Source organism: Emiliania huxleyi (genome assembly GCF_000372725.1).
Source record: "Emiliania huxleyi CCMP1516 unplaced genomic scaffold EMIHUscaffold_58, whole genome shotgun sequence".
In the NCBI taxonomy this organism is placed as follows: Eukaryota; Haptophyta; order Isochrysidales; family Noelaerhabdaceae; genus Emiliania; species Emiliania huxleyi.
The window spans coordinates 186959-208977 of NW_005197648.1; the positions used below are offsets into that span (position 1 = coordinate 186959).

General features: G+C 63.7%; 6 protein-coding genes across 6 annotated transcripts in view; 2 read left to right on the forward strand and 4 right to left on the reverse strand.

Moving 5' to 3' along the window:
- The window catches only part of EMIHUDRAFT_67088 (hypothetical protein), a gene marked incomplete at both ends in the record, with an annotated part of 1332 nt that extends 671 nt beyond the window's left edge, over nucleotides 1-661 (reverse strand). Inside the window, 3 exons of the mRNA XM_005764746.1 lie at nucleotides 86-157; nucleotide 306; nucleotides 384-661. Of these exons, the coding sequence (XP_005764803.1) occupies nucleotides 86-157; nucleotide 306; nucleotides 384-661 (351 nt within the window). The remainder of the gene's footprint in view (nucleotides 1-85; nucleotides 158-305; nucleotides 307-383) is intronic.
- A 5251-nt stretch (nucleotides 662-5912) lies between these two features.
- Nucleotides 5913-8211, reverse strand: ACC-3 (putative propionyl-CoA carboxylase; the record flags this gene model as incomplete). Its single annotated transcript, XM_005764747.1, has 6 exons — nucleotides 7340-8211; nucleotides 7055-7088; nucleotides 6817-6845; nucleotides 6678-6746; nucleotides 6422-6607; nucleotides 5913-6350 (listed from the first exon to the last, which is right to left on the reverse strand). The coding sequence occupies exons 1-6, from the start codon at nucleotides 8186-8188 to the stop codon at nucleotides 5913-5915; spliced, it is 1605 nt and encodes a 534-aa protein (XP_005764804.1). The 5' UTR covers nucleotides 8189-8211.
- Nucleotides 8212-9887: 1676 nt separating this feature from the next.
- EMIHUDRAFT_452198 (cysteine synthase) lies at nucleotides 9888-11683 on the forward strand. Its single transcript, XM_005764748.1, has 5 exons — nucleotides 9888-10023; nucleotides 10187-10353; nucleotides 10421-10549; nucleotides 10617-10856; nucleotides 10953-11683. The coding sequence occupies exons 1-5, from the start codon at nucleotides 9918-9920 to the stop codon at nucleotides 11445-11447; spliced, it is 1137 nt and encodes a 378-aa protein (XP_005764805.1). The 5' UTR covers nucleotides 9888-9917; the 3' UTR covers nucleotides 11448-11683.
- Nucleotides 11684-11713: 30 nt separating this feature from the next.
- EMIHUDRAFT_67095 (hypothetical protein) lies at nucleotides 11714-12187 on the reverse strand (the record flags this gene model as incomplete). Its single annotated transcript, XM_005764749.1, has 1 exon — nucleotides 11714-12187. The coding sequence occupies one exon, from the start codon at nucleotides 12185-12187 to the stop codon at nucleotides 11714-11716; it is 474 nt and encodes a 157-aa protein (XP_005764806.1).
- A 2514-nt stretch (nucleotides 12188-14701) lies between these two features.
- On the forward strand, nucleotides 14702-15823 carry EMIHUDRAFT_67124 (hypothetical protein; the record flags this gene model as incomplete). The annotated part of the gene is made up of 2 exons (XM_005764750.1): nucleotides 14702-15304; nucleotides 15392-15823. The coding sequence occupies 2 exons, from the start codon at nucleotides 14702-14704 to the stop codon at nucleotides 15821-15823; spliced, it is 1035 nt and encodes a 344-aa protein (XP_005764807.1).
- Nucleotides 15824-19056: 3233 nt separating this feature from the next.
- EMIHUDRAFT_437349 (hypothetical protein) overlaps nucleotides 19057-22019 on the reverse strand; it is a 4919-nt gene continuing 1956 nt past the window's right edge. The window contains exons 5-8 of the mRNA XM_005764751.1: nucleotides 21670-21721; nucleotides 20150-21328; nucleotides 19806-20005; nucleotides 19057-19643 (exon numbers count right to left, since the gene is read on the reverse strand). Of these exons, the coding sequence (XP_005764808.1) occupies nucleotides 21206-21328; nucleotides 21670-21721 (175 nt within the window). The 3' untranslated portion in view covers nucleotides 19057-19643; nucleotides 19806-20005; nucleotides 20150-21205. The remainder of the gene's footprint in view (nucleotides 19644-19805; nucleotides 20006-20149; nucleotides 21329-21669; nucleotides 21722-22019) is intronic.

The following is a 22019-nucleotide window of genomic DNA, read 5'->3' on the forward strand; positions in this document are numbered from 1 at the left end:
CACCTCGCGCCGCCTTGCACCCCCGCAACCGCTCTCCCCTCGCCCTGCCCTACCCCCGCCCTCGCCCTCCCCTCGCCGCTCGCACCGTCACGCCGAGCAAATCATGCGACGGGATCTTGAGCGGATCGGGAGGGTCGGCCTGTGGGACAAGCGACCGCTCAGCTTTCGGCGGGCGCTTCGGTGCGGCGGCGGAGCGACGGCGAGTGCGGAGAGGGGAAGCGGCCATGGTCGGGTGCGGGCTCCCGCGCCTGGAAGACAATCTTGTATGAGCTCGCCTGGAGAGGCGGGAAGGCGTCGGGCGTCACTCTGCGGCAGCCAGCCTCGTCCGGACGGGGCGCGTAGCGCGGGAGGGGCGATGGTCGAGGTGGCGTGAGCGCGCGGACGGCCGCGCCTGCATCGGGCCGACCAGAATGGAGTCAAGCTCCTGGTCGTGCTCGTCGCTCTCGGCAGACCCGACGTAGATGAGCTTCCACTCGATGTCCTCACTCAGCGGCGCGAGGCACTCGAAGCTCACCTCAAACTGCGGTGCGCACGCTCGCGCAGCGGCGTCAGCCGGGAAACGCGCAGCGGGCGCGCGGCGTGGGTGGCGAGGGCGCGCCTGGAAGTCGGAGAAGAACCTGGAAGGGTTGTTGAGCACCGACACGTTCGTGACGTTGATCATCGCCATCGTTACAGAAGTGGGGTAGGTGAGAATCGCCGGGCCGGGGCCGAAGACAGTTGGTGCGAAGGCGGCTGCCGCAGGCGCGGCGTATTTTTTCTTTTTTAGCAATGCTTAGGTCGCTCGTGCGTGTCGTCATCATCTGTCCAGCGTCCACCCATACCGCGTTGGTGTCCAGTCCGAGCCTGGCTGTTCTTCACCTTACTACCTACCTACCTACCTTAGGAAGCCAGAAAGGCTCGTCTCAGAGGGTTTGTTTAGGTTTGTTCTCAGAGGGTACCCTCTGTGCCAAGAGAGGCCATCAACGAGCGGCTCAGAGGGTGCCTGGGCCGACCCTCTGAAGGCCTGTGTGCCGCCAAGCCAGCCTCTCTCGGCGCAGCCTCTGAGGCTACGTACGGGGACCCTCTCTCTGAGACCGGCCAAGGCAAGCCCCGCGAGGCCGCTCCTCAGAGGGAGTTTTCAGCGGTATTTCAAGTCTGTCGTGATCCCCCACCAAGCACAGAGAGACCCCCCCTCCCGTGTGAGTGAGTGAGTATTCTTGATACGAAACCACGACGACACACACCAGTCGACTCGCATCGGTTGCCTCCATGAACGGCGGAGCTATTCTCGCGCCCACACCACACCTGGCTCCAACGTGTGGACACGCCCATAGCTGGGGACACTACAACTGTACTAGGTCACGCATGGCATCAGAAGTTTTATCTCTGGGCCCCGAAAGGCATCTCTAGCAGCGTCGTTACGCATGCGCCCTCCCCTCCTGGGCGCATGCGCCTCACGTCTCGCCAGAGCATACGCCCTTGGTGTGCGACGAGACGAGTTTTTCGCCATGCAGGAGCGAGCAGCAAGCCGCCCGCCGCAACAGCCGGAGGCATCGCCGCAGCACCAGCCGCGACACACACACACACACACACACACACACACACACACACACACACACACACACACACACACACACACACACACACACACACACACACACACACACACACACCACCCCACCCCCCCAGTTTCCATTTTTTCGGATACCTCATCCTCAAGTTCGAGCTCACGCGGACGCCGCGGCGCCTCATGGCCAAGCTGGAGCAGGGGACGGACGTGGAGATCACTACCTCCTCCTCGGGCGGCCACTTGGAGCACTTGGAGTGCAGTCGGTAACCTCACATCCAGGGCCGGGGAGCTAAGAAGCGCACCCAGCGGGCCGGATGATTGGCATCGGGTTACGGGCAAGAGAGACCTAGCCCTGGGGGGTGCGCGTTCGCAGGGAAAGGGCCGTAAAGTAAACACGGTCTCCGAGCAGGGTTGGCTCCGCGCTCCGGGTTTCCCCTAGCAGCAGACCGCCCCCTCTACTCGGAGCTATAATGGATACAAGAATACCCTCCGTCCGAGGGTTAGCCCCGTGTACCAGGTTTCCCCTTAACTGCAGAACGCCCCCTCTACTCGGAGCTAGTGATACGGGAATACGTACCGCCCCCGCGCGCAGTACCTGTACTACTCGACGATAATACAAGAATACGCAGCTTGCAGACGCCTATAAAGAAACAGCGAGGTAAAGTTTGGCGGCCACGATAAACCGAAAGTTCTCGTAAAACGCGGGCAAAGCAAAGCAAAGGACGGGCGCTTTTGCCGCAGCGATGCCCGCAGCCTTTCGAGCAGCTTCCACGGCGCCCACACGCGCCGCGGGGTTGACTGACAGCCGCGCCTCTCGAGCCTCCCGTGCCACGCGCGGCGATGCGCACCCGCGCGCCAGTCAGCGCACTGGCAGTACTGCATCAGCCAGCACAGCGTAGAGCAGTGCTGAGGTTCAACGCTCAAGCTCAGGCGCCTCCCCTTGTTGTCGCAGCTTTGCGCAGTGCAGCGTGCGAGCAGCGCAGCGCCAGGCCGACCCCTGGCACGCCCGGGCGGCTGTGGGACGGAGGCCCGCCGGGCGAGTGCGAGCCGCATAGGCAGCGTTGCGCAGGATTTGCGAAACTTTCTCTCCTCCAACCACTCCAACACATCCTCAGTTTGACAGGTCGGCGCCGCGGGCCGCGCGAAGCTGTCGTGCAGGGCTCGGCGCGGGCGCTGTGGGCGAGCCTGCAGCAGCAGTAAGCTGTGTGGTGCCGGGCGCTCGAGCATAGAGTAGCGCCTTATAGTCATGCTCGCTGCTTAAAGTCATACATGTTTTACTGCCGCCCCTCCCCGCCCTCACTGGTCAGCGCCGTTCGTGGAGGGCTAGGCAGCTCCGGCCTCCGCCCTGGGCTCTCGCCTCTGCCGTGAGGGGGCTACCCTCTCAGGTCACGAAAAAGCCCTCTGTGCCGCGCCCCAAGAGACAGTAGACCCTCGGCCAGGGACCCTCCTGAGGCCAAAATCAGCCAAGAGAGGCCACAGAGGCGGCACAGAGTCAGAGTCAAACCCTCTGTGCCTCCAAGCCAGGGGTCCGACCCGTCCTCAGAGGGGGGGGTCTGGGGCGCCTCACACAGAGAGCGCGGAGGTATAACCCGGTCCCGCCCCCCCTAGAAGTCTTGCGTCCCGCACCCATACCGCGCGCTGCCGCGCGGATGTGGTCCCACCAGTCGTTGCACGTTGGTTTGACTGTGTTTCACCTTCGATACATACATACTCCAAAGTATTTAAGAACCGCGAAGGTGGCAATGCTCGACGGCGTCAGGATGTCAGGAACACCCCCGACGCGGAACCCCGAGGGCCGGACGGTGCAGCGGGCACACACAGGCCACAAAAATTTGCCGATCCTCCCAGCTCGTTGCACGCGTCGCCAGCCTAGGCCCGGGCGCACCCCCATGAGAATTGGGTCTGCAGGCTCGGCGCCACGGGGCGAGGAGCGCAGCAGAGGCAGCTCGACGGGAAAAAGTCGGCGCTCATGCCCGGAAAGAGCCAGGCGCGGAAGGGGTCGAAGGTGAGCGGCGCCTCGTTGCGGTCGCACTTTGGGTCGGCGCCGGCGCCGACCCCCCATGCGGTGTGGTTGATCCGGATGGGCAGCGGCAGTGCCGCCGTCAGGCGGTGGCGACCCTCGTCGTGGGTGTGCACGAATGGTGGCATTTGGACGAGGTTGAAAGCATACCTGTTCGGCAGAGCCCCGGCGCCGCCGGGAGGCATGTCGATCTGGACCTGCTGCAGCGCCTCCTCGTAGCCCTGCAGGTCCGTGCGCAAGCGCTGCGAAATCTCATCCACGCCTCGAGCCACGCCGAAGGCGCTCAGGGCCTCGAGCAGAAATGCTCTTGCCCGCAGAGTCACGATGGCAGTGTGCGCTCGCCACACTGCGCACATCGCACCAGCTGGGTCTGCGGGCGCCGAATGCTCGCGAACGTAGGTGAGCAGTGCCGATGCGGTGGCCGGGCGAAACGCGGACCCACCCATGTGCGCTGCAAGGTCGGCTCGTTCGCTAGCCGAGATCGCCTCGGCCCCGACATAGAGCCTTGCTGAGCCGGAGCCCTCCGCTGACGGCGCAAGCAGCGAACGCATCATCCGGGTGTGCATCGCCTCGACCTCGTTGTAGATGTGCCTACAATGGACGGAACGCCCTCGCGCAAGGGTGGGACGAGTAGTGCTGCCACCCTTCCCTTCCCAAATCGCGCCCATAGTCAGCCGACGCCGCGCCATGAGCCGCTCGCGTCAGCTGCCCAGCGACAGCTTCAGCCGCAGCAAGTACCTCACGACGCGTAGCCTCCTCGCTGTCGAGTGGGGGGCCTGGCGCATGGGGCCATGGTCCGCCTCGCGGGGTGAGACTCGTGCGTGGCCGCGCCACTAATAGGGCTACTCTCATCGCACCGAGTCTCTCGAAAGCCCCATTGCGTACGAGAGGGAGCACATCGCCGAGCATGAAGGCCTCTGCAGTGAACCCCGCCGCGGCGCGGAGCGTCGTGCCTGCAACATCCACTGCAGGCTTACGGCCACAGGATAGGGGGAGCAAGAGCCAGCATCAAGCAAGCCCACCGATGAGAGCCAAGGATACCCCGGCCACCAAGCCGCCCGGAGCCGGGATGGCGAGAGAAGGAAGCGTCGCCAATGCCGACGCGGTGCTGCCGATCGCTTGCAGAGAGGGGCTGTATTCCGTACACCCCTCTCTTTCCGGACTGCACTGGATGGCGGAGAGGCTCTCCAGACTGCGGAGGCCATTGGGCATCGCGTCTTGATACCTAGCATTGCCAATGGGCGTCGGGTGCGATTGTCGTGGCGGCGTGAGCTTTGTCCACACGTCACACACACTTGTGCCAGTCAGGCTCACGACGCCATTCTCCCGCAGTGAAAGGGGCGTTCTTCTCCAGGATTGCAGCCGCACTGTCGTCCGTCACCTGCGTCAACATATGACCGTTTGGGGTCCCATCGTGTGTGGCAGGCGTGGCCCATCATACTCCGCACCTCAAAGGTTGGCGCAGCTCCGACGATAATCGTAGAGCCGAGGAGCAGACCAATGAGACCCATTGGTGAAAGCGGGGCGGCAGCGCCAAGCCCAAGGGTCGGTTGAGCACCCTTCCTAGTGGCCTACCGGGACCTTCCCCCGTCTTTTACTTTCCGGCGGTAAATAAACAAAAAAATCGAATGAGGTGGATTCAGGGACATGCACATGCACATGCAACATGTCCCCGCCCTGCACGATCTTGGTGTGAGGGATCTTCAATCCGTCCCCTCACCCTTCGTCACAAGACACAACCCCAAACAGAAGAGCGGGCCCGCGGCCCCGGCCGTGTGTGTTGTGATCAACGTGTGTCCGGCACGAGACAAGGGGAGGGACGGGGCGAGAGCTCCTTCCAGTGGCACATATATGTGTGCATATAAGTAGACGGGAACGAGTGGAGAGAGGACAGAGGTAATGTTAATATATTTATATGAATGCGAATTGGCAAAGGCTAAGGGACATGCATCCGATATTCCTGTTACGCTGTTTGCCCTATTTCGTATTTGCCGCGCTCGGCTCTATCTCTCGCTCTGATCGTTGACGAAATAGACGCGCTCACAACGCGCGCACCACACATGAAAACACAAGCGACAAGGGGACACGTCACTGCGCGCGCCGCGGGAGCGTGGAAACGCGCGTCTATCTCTTCACACCTATGGCGTCGGCGGAGGGTGCGCCGCCGTCTCGGCCTCTCGCGTGCGCGCACGCACGCTGGCTGGCGTCCAGCTCGCCTCAGAGCGAGCCAGCGCGCGGCGGGGCCCTCTCGCCTGGCACGCCACGACGCTGCGACCGACCCACGGCGGCCCGCCTCCGCCACCTCTGCCCCCCCCCACCGGCTCGGCGCTCCGGGCGGTCGCCTCAGAGCGGGATGTTGGAGTGCTTCTTCCACGGCCGCTGCACCTGCTTGTCGCGGAGCAGCTCGAGGTCCTCGCAGATGCGGGTGCGCGTCTCGCTCGGCGAGATGACCGCGTCGACGAAGCCGCGCTGCGCGGCGACGAGCGGGTTCGCAAACTTGGCCTCGTACCGCAGGGTCTCCTCCTCGACGTTCTTGCCGCGAAAGATGATCTCGACCGCGCCCTTGGCGCCCATCACGGCAACCTCGGCCGACGGCCACGCGTAGTTGACGTCGGCGCGCAGGTGCTTTGAGGACATGACGTCGTACGCGCCGCCGTACGCCTTGCGCGTGATGACCGTCACCTTGGGCACCGTCGCCTCGGCGTACGCGAAGAGGAGCTTCGCGCCGTGCCGGATGATGCCGCCGTGCTCCTGAGCGCGGCCGGGCAGGAAGCCGGGCACCTGTGCGTCGGGGGCCGGAGAGGTCGGGGGAGGGTCCGGGGAGGGTCCGCGTGGCACGGAGGCGGGGGCACGTCGACGAATGTGAGGAGCGGGATGTTGAAGCAGTCGCAGAAGCGGACGAAGCGGGCAGCCTTGGCCGAGGCGTCGATGTCGAGGCAGCCCGCCAGCTCCTGCGGCTGGTTCGCGACGATGCCGACCGTCGCCCCCTCCATCCGCCCAAAGCCGGTGATGATGTTCTTCGCGTAGCTGGGCGAGACCTGCGCGCACACGCCGCGAGTCAGTTCTCGAGTCTCGAGAGAAAGCAGCCACGCCAGTCGAGGGGGAGGCCTCGAGCAGCTCGCGGTCATCGAGCACGCGCCGCACCAGCGCGCCCATGTCGTACGGCACGTTGGGATCCTATTCACAGCGGCAGGTGTGAAGAGACGCTGTTCACAGCTCCGCCCATGTCGTACGGCACGGCGGGATCCTCGGGGACAATCCGGTCGAGCGCCGAGTCTTGGCGCGGGGAGGGCGACGGTGAGGGGCGGGGAGGCGGAGGCTGAGCGGTCGCGAGGGGAGGGGCGGGCAAAGGAGAGGGGCGGGCAAGGGGAGTGGCGGGCGGGTGGGAGCGAGGCGCGGCAGGGAGGGGAGAGGCGGCGAGATGCGGAGAGGCGGCGGGATGCGGAGAGGCGGCGGCGAGGAGCGGCGGTGGGAGTGAGGCTCGCCTTTGCGCGCGCGCGAGTCCTCCGTCTCGCGAACCTGCGGGGCGAGGAGCAGGGTGAAGAAGGGCGGGGCGAGGAGCAGGGTGAAGAAGGGCGGGGCGAGGAGCAGGGTGAAGAAGGGGACAGGGGCGCGACAGGGGGCACGCCACCGGGCGTGTGTGCGTCCCGGGCGCCAGTGGGGCGGGTCGAGACGCCCTGGGCGGCGGCGAGGCGGGCCGTGGACGGCGGCGCGGCGGGAAAGGGTCACGGGGAGCATAGGGTCACGGGGAGCGTCTCGGAAAGTCGCACCGGCGGAGGCTCGCGGTTGGAGGAGGGGAGGAAGCCGACCAGACGGCGGAGAGCGGACATGGCCTCGAGGTCGTTGGCGGCGGAGAGGTGCGCCACGCCCGACGTGCGCGTGTGCGTGCGCGAGCCGCCCAGCTCCTCCGCCGTGATGACCTCGTTGGTGACTGTCTTGACAACCTCGGGGCCCGTCACAAACATGTACGACGTGTGGTCAACCATCATCGTGAAGTCGGTCATGGCGGGCGAGTAGACGGCGCCGCCCGCGCACGGCCCCATGATTACCGAGAGCTGCGGCACCACCCCCGACGCCTCCACGTTCCGCTGGAAGACCTCGGCGTACCCGGCGAGCGACGCGATCCCTTCTTGGATCCGCGCGCCGCCAGAGTCGTTGAGCCCGATGACGGGCGCGCCGACGAGCATCGCCTGGTCCATGACCTTGCAGATCTTCTCCGCGTGCGACTCCGACAGCGACCCGCCGAACACTGTGAAGTCCTGCGAAAATACAAACACCCGCCGGCCGTCGACGAGGCCGTGGCCCGTCACGACGCCGTCGCCCGGCGGCACCTGCTCCTGCATGCCAAAGTCGATGCAGCGGTGCGCCTTGAGCGCGTCGTACTCGCGGAAGCTGCCCGGGTCGAGGAACAGCTCCAGCCGCTCGCGCGCCGTCAGCTTGCCGCGGTTGTGCTGCGACGCGATCCGCTGCTCGCCGCCGCCAAGCTGCGACGCGAGCACCTGCTCCTCGAGGCGCCGCCGGACGGAGGCCGCCTTAGCGAGGTGCGGCGGCGCCGCCAGCGCAGCGTTCGACGAGCTGCTCCGCGCGAAGAGGCGCACGGAGCGGGCCAGTCCAGCCATTGATGAGAGATGTGTGTGCTCCGTGCCCAAGTCGGCGCGTGTTGGAAGAAATCCTCGGCACATAACGAAACCTAGCGCCTCGTTTTCTTTCTTTCTATCTTTAGCGCAAGGCACTTCTCGTGCTCCAAGTGCGAGCTGCGAGGTTAGGTCTGGCTGTGTTTCTCCCCATCCCTTGGACGCCCATCCATCCTTTTTTTCTGTTAGACGACATGGAGGAGGGGAAGGGATGCCCCGCAGCATCCGAGGGAGGCAGGCTGCGCACGAAACGGCTGGAGGCGATTCGAGGAGGCGATACGGAGGGCAAGCGCTTCTCTCTCTCTCGCACGCGCTGCCCCACCAAAGCCTCGACAATCATCTCTCGACATATATGTGTTGATGAGAGCTCCGTGCCCAAGTCGGCGCGTGTTGGAAAAAAGAAATTCGACCCGCCTGGCTAGCTAGCTTATCGGAGGGCGCTTGGGTCTAAATTTAGTGCGTGTGAATGAACTTTAGTGATAGTTTAGTGCGCTATTTAGTGCGTGCTCGAGTGCGTATATAGTGCGACTTTAACTCTCTCTCTCGCAAATTTAGCGCAAAATTAGCGCAAATTTAGCGCAAATTTAGCACATATTTAGCACATATTTAGTGTGTTTTATCTCCAATTTAGCGCCACATTTAGTTCACTTTAGGTGCGGGCAGCTGCAGTACATTTAGTGTGGGTCCCACATCTTTAGTGCGAAAAATGACGTGTGAGTGTTAGAGTTGTTTGGTATTGCTAAAAATCTCTCTCTTAGTGCGGGCACGCATCTTTAGCACAGCTTCCCAGCCACACCACAGCTAGCCAGGGCCGCGTGCTTTGCTCCTTGGCTGCCAAGAATGCACCACAGGAGATGCCTGCAGCCTGGCCCCTGCCCTCTGACCCAAAGGCAGGCTCCCAGTGAGGCTAGATATGCAGCCCTCCAGAGCAAGATCTCCCGACTGAGCACAGGCACATAACCGATTCCCGAGAGGAGGACCAGCACAGTTGAATGCGCCACCGCAAGCACCACCTCCGACCGCACAACCCATGCTGTGCCCGTGACCACCAGCTGTATAGAGTAGAGGTGAGGGTCGGTCTTGGACTGGTCTTGGAATTTCAAAGCCAATGTTGAACCAAAGGATGAAGGATCCAGACCACGGTTGGGGATGGGACGGGGAACTTTTGAGAGAGAGAGAGATTTTTAGCAATACCAAACAACTCTAACACTCACACGAGTTTGTGTTAACTTTTGCGAATGGGCAGGGACCAGGGAACTGCAGGGCCGGAGGGAGGCCCAGCGAGGGTCTGCGGCTGGATCCTACTGCACGGCTGGACTAACTAAAGACGCACTAAACCTCGCTAAATCTGGATGTAAAGTCGCAAGTGAACTCGCGCTAAATTTGCGCTAAATTTGCGCTAAATTTGAGAGAGAGAAATAAATTTGCGCTAAATTCGCGCTAAATTTGCGCTAAGTTTGCGTTAAAGTGCGCTAAATATGCTAAACACTTCACACGCACTAAATTTAGACCCCCAAGCGCCCTCCCTTATCCTCCGCGGACTCCGATGGAGAGAAGAATTCTTAAAATACAAGCCTCTCTCACAGCACACTGGCACGCACACACACCGGCTCACCACCGGCTGAAGAGAATCACCGGCCCTTTGAAATCTGTGCGAGGACCCCTGCGGGCACCTTCGGGACGCCGTCGCGAGCGGCAGCTCATCTCGTGCACGATGCTGGCCTTCTCCCTCTCGTCGTCCGTCGCCCTCAACCTCTTCGGCGGCAAGAAGCCAGGCCGAGGCACGCTTTACTCGGACATCACGCAGACGATTGGCAATAGTGAGAGCCGGCCCGCCCCGCCTGCGCCGTCGCCACCGCCCTCTCGCCGCCTCCATCACCGCATCCTCGCCGCCGCCGCCGCCGCCGCCCTCGCCAGCCAGCCCCGCCACGGTACGGCCGCGGCGCCTCCCCTCACCCGGCTGTCGCCCGCCGCCCCGCTCAGCGCCGGTCGTCAAGATCTCGGACAAGCTCAACCCGTACCCGGTCGACGTGTACGCCAAGTGCGAGTTCTTCAACCCGCTCGCGTCGGTCAAGGACCGCCTCGCCCTAGCCATCATCCAGGACGCCGAGGAGCGCGGCGCGCTCAAGCCGGGCGACACCGTCGTTGAGGCGAGCCGTTCCGGAAAAGCTTCCAGACCCGCACACCGCCGCCACACCGCCTCCCCCTTACCGCCAGGCGACGTCTGGGAACACCGGCATCGCCGTCGCGATGGTGTGCGCGCAGCGCGGGTACGACTGCGTCATCTGCATGGCCGAGCCCTTCTCGGTCGAGCGGCGCCGGCTGATGCGCATGCTTGGCGCCAAGGTGAGACCTGCTCGTCAGCCTTGTCCGGGCCGCGTGTCGGCGCCGGACCCGGTCTCGTGTCCCTCAGGTGATCGTCACGCCCAAGGCGGGCAAGGGGACCGGCATGGTGCGCAAGGCGGAGGAGCTCTGCGCCAAGCACGGCTGGTTCCTGTGCCACCAGTTTGAGAACGAGGCCAACTGGAAGTTCCACGAGGCGACCACCGGGCCCGAGATCCTCACCGACTTCAGCGGCAAGAAGCTCGACTACTGGGTCACGGGCTACGGCACGGGAGGCACCTTCAACGGCGCCGGACGCGCGCTCAAAAAGGCGCGCGCCGCCGCCGCGCCCCTTTGTTCATGTCCCCTTTGTCCATGACCCGGCCGATGAGCCGTCCCGATGAGCCGCCGACGACCCGCCGCGCAGGAGCGGCCCGACCTCAAGATCATCCTCGCCGAGCCGGAGGACGCCGGCCTGCTCGCGAGTGGCATCCCGACCGAGCGGCTCGCCGACGGCGCCCCCGCCGGGTCGCACCCCGCCTTCAAGCCGCACCCGATCCAGGGCTGGACGCCGGACTTCATCCCCAAGGTGCTCGACGATGCGCCCGACCAGCTCAACGACGAGCTGGTGCCCATCCCCGCCGCCTCGGCCATCGCCACCGCCAAGGCGCTCGCCGCCAAGGAGGGGCTCCTCACGGGCATCTCGGGCGGCGGCACGATGTGGGCGGCGCTGGAGACGGCCAAGACGGCGCCTGAGGGGTCGGTCATCCTCGCCATGCTGCCCGACACGGGCGAGCGCTACCTCTCCACGCCGCTCTTCGCCGACATCGAGGCGGACATGAACGAGGAGGAGCTCGAGATCGCAACCTCGACGCCCTCCTTCCAGCTCGTGCCCGGCAAGGAGCCCGTCCTCGCCGCCTGAGCGACGTCGCCCCTCCTCTCCTCTGGGCGGCTCCGACGAGCTGCCCGCCCGCGCGCGACGAGCATGCATGCTACTTGCTACAGGGATAAACACGCCGATGACCACCGGACCCCGGCTCGCGGAGCACGGACCGGCGCCCCCGCGGTCGATAGAGTTCAGGCTTTTAGGAGAGCCGAGAGATACGCGGTGGTACCGGCTTTACGCGAAGGACGGGACACTCATACTATCGTGTTTTTACATACACAATATTCATACGGGCACGTTACTTATTTGCCTTGGACATACCCGCCACGAAGCCCGCTCTCTTCTTCTCCTCGATCTGCACGGGCTGGTCTCCCTCGCCCACCGCCACCGCCGCCTCCTTCTTGGCGAACCCCAACCTGCCGGCGCGGGGGCGGCGTGTTGAACCGCGCGCGGCGGGGCGCTCTGGGCAGCGCGGCGAGCGCGCCGCTCGAGCTCCTCCGGCGCCATGAGCTTCCTGTCCATCCGGCACTGCAGGTAGGACGCCGACAGGTCCCGGCATGCGTCAATCTGCGGCGCGCGGCGTGGGTCGCAGGTGTGGGCGGAGGCGCGCAGCTGCAGCGAGCCGGGCGGCGGGCCTGCATGCTGTGCTGCTTCAGGCAGCCCATGTACTCCGACTTGAGCTCCGAGCACTCTCGGAAGTGGTCGAGTGGGAAGCTTCCCTTGTCTGGAGGCTTCGGGGGCAGGCCCTTGGCGGGCAGAGACGCGAAGGACGCCATGGGCGGCGGAAGGTGGCAAGATCGGCTGCGGTTGGGCGGAGCACGTCTTCAAGGTGGTTGTGTTATGGCGATCAGTCGTCGATACTCGCGCGAGGAGGGCTCACCGACAAAACAATTCGCACCCTACAAAAAATTCCTGACAGCAAATCTCTCTCTCCTCTCTCTCTCTCTCTCTCTCTCTCTCTCTCTCTCTCTCTCTCTCTCTCTCTCTCTCTCTCTCTCTCTCTCTCTCTCTCTCTAGATGAGAGCGCGTACGGGGCCAACAGTTTTTGCTTTCTTCTCGTTAACGCGCGAGCGGCGAGGGGACAGCACCAAAGAATTCCGATTTGCCAGAGCCTGAAGAAAAAATAGGCGACTTCGGTTTCTTCTCGTTCACAAAAGGACGCGGGCGGGTGGCATATAACAGGCGCGCAGCGCCGCAATCTCCCCCAAGGAGGTGTGGAGATTGCCCCTTCGCGCCGCAACGCACCTCCGTGCGGCAGGTGTTTCGTCTCGTCGTCATGATGTTCCGCGCCGTCCTTGCTGCGCTCGCTGTCCTGCCGTGTGCCGCCTACTTTGAGGTGGATACGTCGCTGGACGCTGACAAGGGGATGTGCCCGTTTGCCTATCCCGACTACGAGGTGGAGGAGCAGGACATGTCGACGGAGGATGCCGACAAGCTCTTTTCGTGCAACGCGCCCCTCTCCGCCGAGGAGGCGAAGGTGGTCAGTGCAGCCATGCAGAGCGGCATGCCCTCCACGGCGGCGACCTCCGAGGTCTGCTTCCTCCGCGGCTGCTGGTACGCGGAGCACGTCACTATGAGCGCGACCGTCTCGATCCCAAAGGGCGAGCTCATGCACAACGGCTTCCCGCACCGCTCGACCTTTGAGCTCCTCGGCCTGACCGGCACCAACGTGACGGGGCTATGCTTCCCCCCTGCCTTTGCCTCGGGCGGCGGCTACCTCTGCGTCGTCGACCGGCCAGACAAGTCGTCTGCTCGCCGCGAGCTCGCGGCCAACGCGGGCGCGAGCCAGTGGGTGCTCCACGCTGGCTACAGCCCGAGCCCCAACACTGTCTTCCTGCAGCCACTCGTCGCGGAGAGCAACCTCAAGGTGTACATGCTGACGGCGGGCGGGGTCTTGCTCGTGCTTGTCGCCGTCGGCCTGCTGGTGGGCGGCAAGGGCCACCCGGGCGTGCCGCAAATCTGAGGGCGGAACGGCGGCGTCACTCTCGAGCGGCGTCACCTGGCGGTAGTGTGCCAGCGACGCAAAGCGCATGACGCGGAGGATGAGCCTGCGGGGCAGCGGGGGCTCCAAGCGGCTCCGCTCCGCAGCCATGACTCGAACGGAGCTGCGGCAGACGGCGCCTCGAGGTCCACGAAGGAAGTCGGGGATGGCATCGCCGTTTCTTGGGGGAAGCTAGAGAGAGAGAGAATTCTTGATACGAAACCACGACGACACACACCAGTCGACTCGCATCGGTTGCCTCCATGAACGGCGGAGCTATTCTCGCGCCCACACCACACCTGGCTCCAACGTGGACACGCCCATAGCTGGGGACACTACTAGGTCACGCATGGCATCACAGAAGTTTTATCTCTGGGCCCCGAAAGGCATCTCTAGCAGTGTCGTTACGCATGCCCCCTCCCATCCTGGGCGCATGCGCCTCACGTCTCGCCAGAGCATAAGCCCTTGGCGTGTGGCGAGACGAGTTTTTCGCCATGCAGCGAGCAGCAAGCCGCCCACCACAAACAGCCGGAGGCATCGCCACGGCACTGGCTGCGCCGCGCTCCCGCACCCGTCGACGAAGCTCCCCCCGCGGAAGACCGCGCGTAGCGACGCCTTGACGATCGAGATGAGCGCGCTCGAGGCTCGCCCACCTACTGCCCCTGAGAGTTGGTTACTGAGTGGGATCAGCTCCCCCCCTTGGGATCGAAGCCGCCACAACCTCACACCCAACATCTCAGGCGGGATCAGAAGGGGACTCCACACCGGACACCGCCCGGGCACAGCCCCCCTACCCGTCGGATCGCACAGGGCCCCCTAGGAGCAGCCCACCCACAATCTCGCATCGGCAGATTGCGCCTGAGTCAGGCAGACAGCAGACAAGGAAAGGAGAGAGGAGAGAGAGAGAGAGAGGAGAGAGGAGAGGGTGAGGGAGTGTGCACACGTGTGTAGAGCAGGGAGGGTGTCTGTGGTGGGCTATAGTCATACTACGTGGTTACAACCACGCGCCCCTCAGGAGCTTAAGGTAGAGCTGAGCGTCCAAGACGCCTCGGTCTCTCTCTCTCTCTCTCTCTCTCTCTCTCTCTCTCGGGAAGCTAGAATAGCAAAAAGTGAACTGATGCGCGAATTCTTCTTTGAAGATCCCTCACACCAAGATCGTGCAGGGCGGGGACACATGTCCCTAAATCCCATCTCGTCTCAGAGTCTGCGCGTGTTATTTTTATTTATTTCTTCTCGAACCTTTTGCGCGGCAGCGGAGCCCTTGTAGCTCCGCCTGAGCCTCGTGAGTCGGCATACGCAGAGCACACACATGGTGCTTTTGCCGACCCGCGGTCACGGCCCTCTCACGCTCGCTCCGAACGTCGAGGTGGAGCGGCTGGGTTTCGGCACATGGGCGTGGGGCAACAAGCTGCTCTGGGGCTACGACGAGGCCGCCGACCCCGTGTTGGAGGCTGCATTCCGCCGTGCCGTGGCCGGCGCACCGCTCGTCGACCGGCGGCGCTTCTTCTTCGACACGGGCGACTCCTACGGGACGGGCGCGCGCGAGGGCCGCGCCGAGTCGTTGCTGGGCCGCTTTCGACGCGAAGCCCGAGCGCGGCGGCGCGTCGCCATCGGCACAAAGCTGGCCGTCTACCCTTGGCGCCTACGAGGCGAGGACTTTGAGGATGCGTGCCGCGCGTCGCTGCGCCGGATGGGCGAGTCGCGCATGGAGCTTGTGCAGGCGCATTGGTCGGCGGCCAACTTCCAGCCGTGGCAGGAGCCGGCGCTATGGGACGGGCTCGCGCGCTGCTATGAGGCGGGGCTCGCGGGCGCCGTTGGCACGTCCAACTTCGGACCGAAGCAGCTGCGCAAGGCGAACGCGCATTGGGCCTCGCGCGGCGTGCCGCACAGTGCGAACCAGGCGCAGCTCCACGTGACGCAGGGCTAGTCTCGGCTGATCTCGGCTCATCTTGGGCTGATCTCGGATCATCTCGGCTCATCTGGGCTGATCTCGGCTCAGGTGCAACTCAGCCTGCTCTCGACGCTGCCGCTCGAGTCCGGCCTCCTCGAGGCTAGCAGCGAGCTGGGCGTGACTCCGATCGGCTACTCTCCCCTCGCGCTGGGGCTGCTCTCAGGCAAGTACGACGCCGACAGTGTGCCCGCAGGCCCCCGCGGCGTGCTCTTTCGCCAGCTGGCGCCGGGGCTCGCACCGCTGCTTGACACTCTCCGCGAGGTGAGCCGCGCGCGCGGCAAGAGCGTCTCTCAGGTGGCCATCAATTGGGTCATGTGCCAGGGCGCCGTGGTCATCGTCGGGATCCGAACGCCCGAGCAGGCGGCGGACAACCTGGGCGCCCTCGGCTGGCGGCTGAGCAAGGCGGAGCAGGACGCGCTCACCGAGGAGGCGCGGCGCGTGCCGAAGAAGGCGACGCAAAACATCTTCCAGACCGCCTGACGCGCCACAATATTGGAGAGCGCCCCCCTACATCGGTCTCGTCTCCCAGTAGAGCGTTTTTTTACCGGAGATCGACCGAGAGTATACGTAGTAACTAGAGTATCATCATCTTCGGGAAGTGAGGAACAAGACGACGCCCGGTGATATCAATATTAGTACCGCTACCGGTTCGCGGGTCCCCCCGCCCCCTCTCAAAAATAAGTTTTTTTTTCAAATGAGCTCCGCTCTCTCAAAAGAACCCTGCACAAAGATCGCACGGGCGGGGACCTGTTCCTTTTTACCCATCTCACAGTAGAGGTGTCCGTAAAAATTTATTTATTCCGCTCTCTCAAGTCTCATCGCATGGAGGACCCGTCGCCAGACGACGCAGGGCAGACGTGACGGGGAGGCAGAGCAGACGCGCAGGGCGAGATGAGGGAGGGAGCAGGACGTCGCGGAGATCAGCAGGAGGATGTACGAAGAGATTAAGAGTAGCAGGGACCCGAGGGACCATGTGGAAGACGGCTAGTGCTACGAGTCCCCCCCGCGTCGCCGGGAGGACGACCCCGGCTAGTCGTCGACCACACCCACAAAGAACCCTGCACAAAGATCGCACGGGCGGGGACCTGTTCCTTTTGCCCATCTCAAAGTAGGGGTGTCCGTTTTTATTTATTAATTTCTCTGTCTCTCGGCGCCTCCCCCCGATGAGGATCCATCTTTTTTTTCTTCCGTCACACTGTCGTCTTTCTCGTCTTCCTCCTCTCGGTTTCAACACTCAAGTGTAACCCGCTGCGTCACAAATGCGCTCGAACAGTGATAATATCAGTGATCTCTGTCTTGTCTTAGCCTGGTCACAGCAAATTCCAAATTCAGGCACGCTCAAGTCTCACTTCGTTGTCTCATCAATGACTCTACTTCAGGCAGCTGTCCCCCTATCAACACACCAGTGAGGGAGGGCGAGACGATCGAGAGGGGTCCCGTACCATGCGGAATCGGCCCTATCCAATGCTCAAGTGCGCCTCAGCTGTCTGGTAGACACTGTCTCTTCTCGGGCTTGCATGTTCTTGAGCACCTGCACTAGCTCCAGCACCAGGGCTAGCTCTCGTGCCGGCTGAAGAACTCTGCAGGGTATTCGAGCAAGACGTTACAGCCGAGCGCGGTGGCCTCGATACAGTACACCACACCTCGCGTATGATGGTGTATGCTGGCATACGCGGACCCTGAGCTGCTGACTGTAACGTGGCCTTCGCCTCCGCCGTCTGCAATGACGAAATACAGGCTGCGGCGTCCGCTTTGCGCAAGCTGCACTCGCTGCAGGACTAGAACCACCTCGTGACCGTCCAGCAGTTCGAGCCTGTGCGCGCGCACAGGGCGGGGTTGTTGCAGCGGCCGCAATAGGAGCTGGCCGCAATCTACACATCGCCTCTGCCTGGTGCCCGGCTCGAGGCGACTCAGTTCTTGCGAATCAAAGAGAGCGACCGCGGTGGCATTGATGGCGCCCTCCTGCTTGGCTTGCACGCAATCGGACAGGTCCGCAGGCTGCTCCCGCAGAAGCGATGGCATTGAGCCGCGCGTTCCTCTGACGGGACGTTTTTGTGTTTTCATCGGACGGGTTCGAAGTGAATTTTTTTGAGCTTAGCCTTCGATGTTATGAAACAAACTAAATTTTTTTCCGGGTTGTTAAATTATTTTCGGTCACCTCGCCGCCCGGGACGGATTCCCGGCATTTTGCCGATTTGGCCTAAAATTTGGCTGATTTTGGGCCCAAACCAGCCTCAGACTCGGCTCAGCGCCCAAAATTTGACGATTTCCACGGAGTTTTCCCGGGAAAATAGAGAGGAAAAGAGAGGGTGTTGTAGAGAAAAAAAGGAAAGGAAAACAGACGGGGTGCGAGAGGCAAACCTGCTCTAGCCCAATATCACAGCCTTGTTATGAGAAGAAAATACGCCCTATGGCGCTATGCGCTGGTCTGTGAGAGGTTCCTTCACAGTTAGGGTGATAAGAAACAAGAACCCCGCATGCGACGACAGTGATGAGTGGAGCAGGATTTTCAGTGTATGTAGCTCTTACGAACATACCCGAGGGTGAACTGCTGACAGGGTTATTTTGGAAGGACGATCCACAGCCCAAAGGTCTCTCTGCCTCCCTCCTTCTTCCCTCCTCTTGGAGCACTTGCGACTTGGAGTGCAGTCATTAACCTCACATCCAGGGCCGGGGAGCTGAGGAGCGCACCCAGCGGGCCGGATGATCGGGATCGGGTTGCGGGCTAGAGAGCCCTAGCCCCGGGGGTGCGCGTTCGCAGGGAAGGGGCCTTAAAGTAAACACGGGTCTCCGAGGGTTAGTCCGCGCTCCAGGTTTCCCCTAGCAGCGGAGCGCCCCCTCTGCTCGGAGCTAATAAACATTAATTAAACACACGCACACGACGTACATCCTCACTCGACGTCACCCCTCGAGGCTTCTCCGTGCGGCCCCCCCCCCTCGGTCCGGAGGCCCTCTTATCCTCTCGGTCCTCCCCCATTCGCTTTCCGCTGGTTGGGCAGCGGATGTAGGTAGGTAGGTAGAAAGGTGAAGAACAGCCAGGCGGATAAACAAAAGAAAAAAATAAAATAAAAATAAAACGTTCATCAAAGCTGCGCCATCATCAAGGCCGAGCCGCGAGCGTTTTTCGTCAAGCCGGTCGCCTTCGCTCGCATTGCTGTCTGCCGTCCGATACCGATGAAGGCTCTCTTCGCGGGTGTGGTTGCTGCGTCACGCTTCGTGCCCTCGCCCTCGCGGGTGGCGCGGATTCGCAGCCAGATCAGCGACATCTTCCACGTCCCAGACGACTTCCCGGTTGCGAATTTCTACCATGTTGGGCTCGCGCTGTCCTTCCTCTGCCTGACCGAGTTTGCGTACGTCCAACCCATCCGCGAGCAGACAGAGCGCTCGGTGCGGCTGCAGAAGTGGGTAACCGAGAGCGACGAGCGGCGGCGAGTCGAGCGCAGGAAAGGACCTGCAGACGAATCTCTAAACTTTGAGCTGTTCTGCGATTAACTTTAGCGTGCTGGGAGCACAAGGGTGCACGCGCCAAACGCCCACGCAGCCGCACGGGCCGGGCCTCCTACCAGTGCCGGAGCATTGGATGGCACTGCGCCCGCCGCCGAGTCGCTAGCCCGCCGGTCTCTTCGATCCGTGGTGTACGTGTACGTGCGCCGCTCTGCGCGCTCCGCTCTGTGCGCCCCTTCCGCCCCCCTGCTGTGCCACGTTGTGCGTGTAAATTTGCGGCTGTTGTGTACGTGCGCTTGTGCGTTGAATGTCTTCGGCTGCGCGGGCTCTCTGTCTCTCGACTCTCGTATATTAGAGGTGTGTGGTCTGTGGACGCGTGTTATAACGTGAGACTGAGTTCCGTCAAGTGCGCTCGTGCGACAGCATTTTCGGCAAGTCGTTCGCTTCGAATTCTCTCTTTCTCCACTTTCATCTCTCTCTCTAGAGGGCTCTCTCTAACTAGAGTAACTCAGAGGCATGCCGCTCAGAGAGGGCTCTCTCTCTCCAGTCTCCACTCTCTCGGTTTCCGTCTCGCACGACTTAGAGCCACGGCTACTCTATGCCCGTACGTCGAGAGAGAGAGGGATGATAAGGCGAGAGGCGCGGACCCGGCAAGGTGGCCTTGCGGGAAAAGGAGTAGAGGCGCGTCGTGCGGCCACTGCTAGGCCGCTGCTAGCCGTAGTAGCTGTAACCGTGCGGCGGCGGCGCGGCGGGCAGCGGCGGCGCGGCGGGCGGATACGGCGCCCAAGGCGGGTAGGGCGGCGGGGGCGGCGAGACGAAGTGCGTGCGCGAGTTGAGCTCGCGCGAGAACTCGAGCCTGGGGGTTGGCAGCGGGCGGGGGGCGAGGCGGTGAAGCGCTGGCCGTCGGTGGGATGGAGGGCCGGGGTTGTGTGTTTTGGCGCGCGAGGGTGCAGCTGCAGCCGTCTCGCGAGGGTCTCGAGGGGCGGGCGAGGGGTCGCGCGTGCTGCGAGCTGCGCACGTGTAAAAGATGACGACGAAGATCGCGAGCAGGAGGGCGGCGAGCATCGACGCGTAGCAGCGAGGCATGCCTCCCAGCCGCACGTTGAGGGAGTGAAAGAGGTGCAGGCGCGCTCGGATGCGGGCCGCCGTCGCGCGCGGCGTCGTCAGAGAGCTCTCTCTCTTCTCTTCGATGCCGTCCAGGGACGCGCTGCGCAGTGCCTGCGGAGACCACCCGAGATGACAGCCGAACTTCTCCGAGATGACCCGAGGTCACACGCGCCAGAGACGGCCCGAGGGTAGACCCGAGCTTGAGAGGGGGGGAGGGGGGAGGGGGTGGGGGGGGGAGGGGGGTGGGGGGCTCGCCTGGCGTTTCCACGCGGACGAGACGGCGCCGAAGCCGGCGAGGGAGCGCGAGAGGCAAAAGGGGGCGAGGAGGGCGACCCCGCCGAGGGACGCGCTGAGCGTCACATAGATGAGCAGCAGCCACCGCGATCCGGTCGTGCCGCGGTACTCGTACGCCAGCCGGCCGAGCAAGCCGATGCAAGCGCAGCCGGCGGCGAAGCGTGCGGCGCCCCGTGGCGAGGCGGCGGCCTCGCGGACGTGGTACGAGGCGCAGGCGAGCAGCCGCCAGGCGGAGAAGAGGACGAGGACGACGAAGCAGCCGGTCGCGCCGGCGAGGGGCTCCTCGCGCCCGAGCTTGAGCACCTGTGATGGCATCACACCACTCACCCGTCTCCTCTCCTCCGATGGTGTCGAGAGAGACCTCCTCGCGGCAGAGAGCACCAGCCCGCAGAGCGCCGTCGTGACCAGCGCCACCGGCACGAGCGCGCGCGGCGAGTCGTTGACGTACGCGGTGATGGCGACCACGAGGCCGAGCAGGGCGAGCATCGCGACGACGACCGTGGCGCTCGAGGCGAGCAGCAGCAGCTCCGTCCCCTGGTGGATCTGCGGCATCATGTCCCACACTATCTCGTTCACCTACTCCCAAGCCCGCCGCCCTCTCGCAGCAAGAGGGCGAGAGGAGCACGACCCCGGGACTCGCGCGCCATCCCCGCCGCGCCGGTGCCCGTCGCGTTGGCGGCGTCGAGCTGCCCGTGTGCGCCGCCGTCCGCCCTCGCGTCGCGCCGGGCGGCGGCGGCGGCGGCGGCGGCGCGCTGCGCGTCGAGGGAAGAGAGGCTGGTCGCGCCTCCTCCACCGAAGCAGAGCACGTCTTGCACGGGGAAGACGGCGCCAACCTGCCGGGAGGGGCAGGGGCTCCGAGGGAGGCCTCCGAGGAGCCTCCGAGAAGGTTTCCGGGGTTGGCGCCGCCCACGGCTTTTTGCTCCGGAGGAGAAGGGCGGCGGCACGCCGAGCGAGCACAGCACGGGCAGTCTCTCGTCTCCTCCCGAATCGTCTAGGCTCACCTCGGCTCACCTCGGCTCATCTCGGCTCATCTCGGCTCATCTCGGCTCCTCTCGGCTCATCTCGGCTATATCTCACGTCGAGCGAGTCGAGCACAGTGCCGATGCCGGCCGAGTAGCCCCCGACGCCGAAGCTCGCGCCCTGCCGGGGGGGAGGGGGGGGGGGGGGGGAAGAGGCACGTCATGGATGGGACGTGCGGTGTGGGAGTGTCGTGGGCGAGACTGGCATCGTGAAGAGGGAGGTGTGAAGAGGGAGGTGTGAAGAGGGAGGTGTGGAAGAGGGAGGTGTGAAGAGGGAGGTGTGGAAGAGGGAGGTGTGAAGAGGGAGGTGTGAAGAGGGAGGTGTGAAGAGGGAGGTGTGAAGAGGGAGGTGTGAAGAGGGAGGTGTGAAGAGGGAGGTGTGAAGAGGGAGGTGTGAAGAGGGAGGTGTGAAGAGGGAGGTGTGAAGAGGGAGGTGTGAAGAGGGAGGTGTGAAGAGACGACCTGCATCGTGAAGAGGAACCGCCCCTTGCACGCCTGGACGGGCTGCGCGAGCCTGGAGGGGCGGGGGGGGGGCAGGTCGTGCGGGCGGGGCGGGGGGGGGGTGCCGTGTGGATCCGGCGGCCGGTGCGGTGCGGTCGCCTTGGCGGCTTCACAGTGTGGCGGCTTCACAGTGTGGCGGCTTCACAGTGTGGCGGCTTCACAGTGTGGCGGCTTCACAGTGTGGCGGCTTCACAGTGTGGCGGCTTCACAGTGTGGCGGCTTCACAGTGTGGCGGCTTCACAGTGTGGCGGCGGCCTGGCAGTATCTGCTCTGTGCCTTGTGCGTGTGTGTGTGCGTGTGCGTGTGTGTGT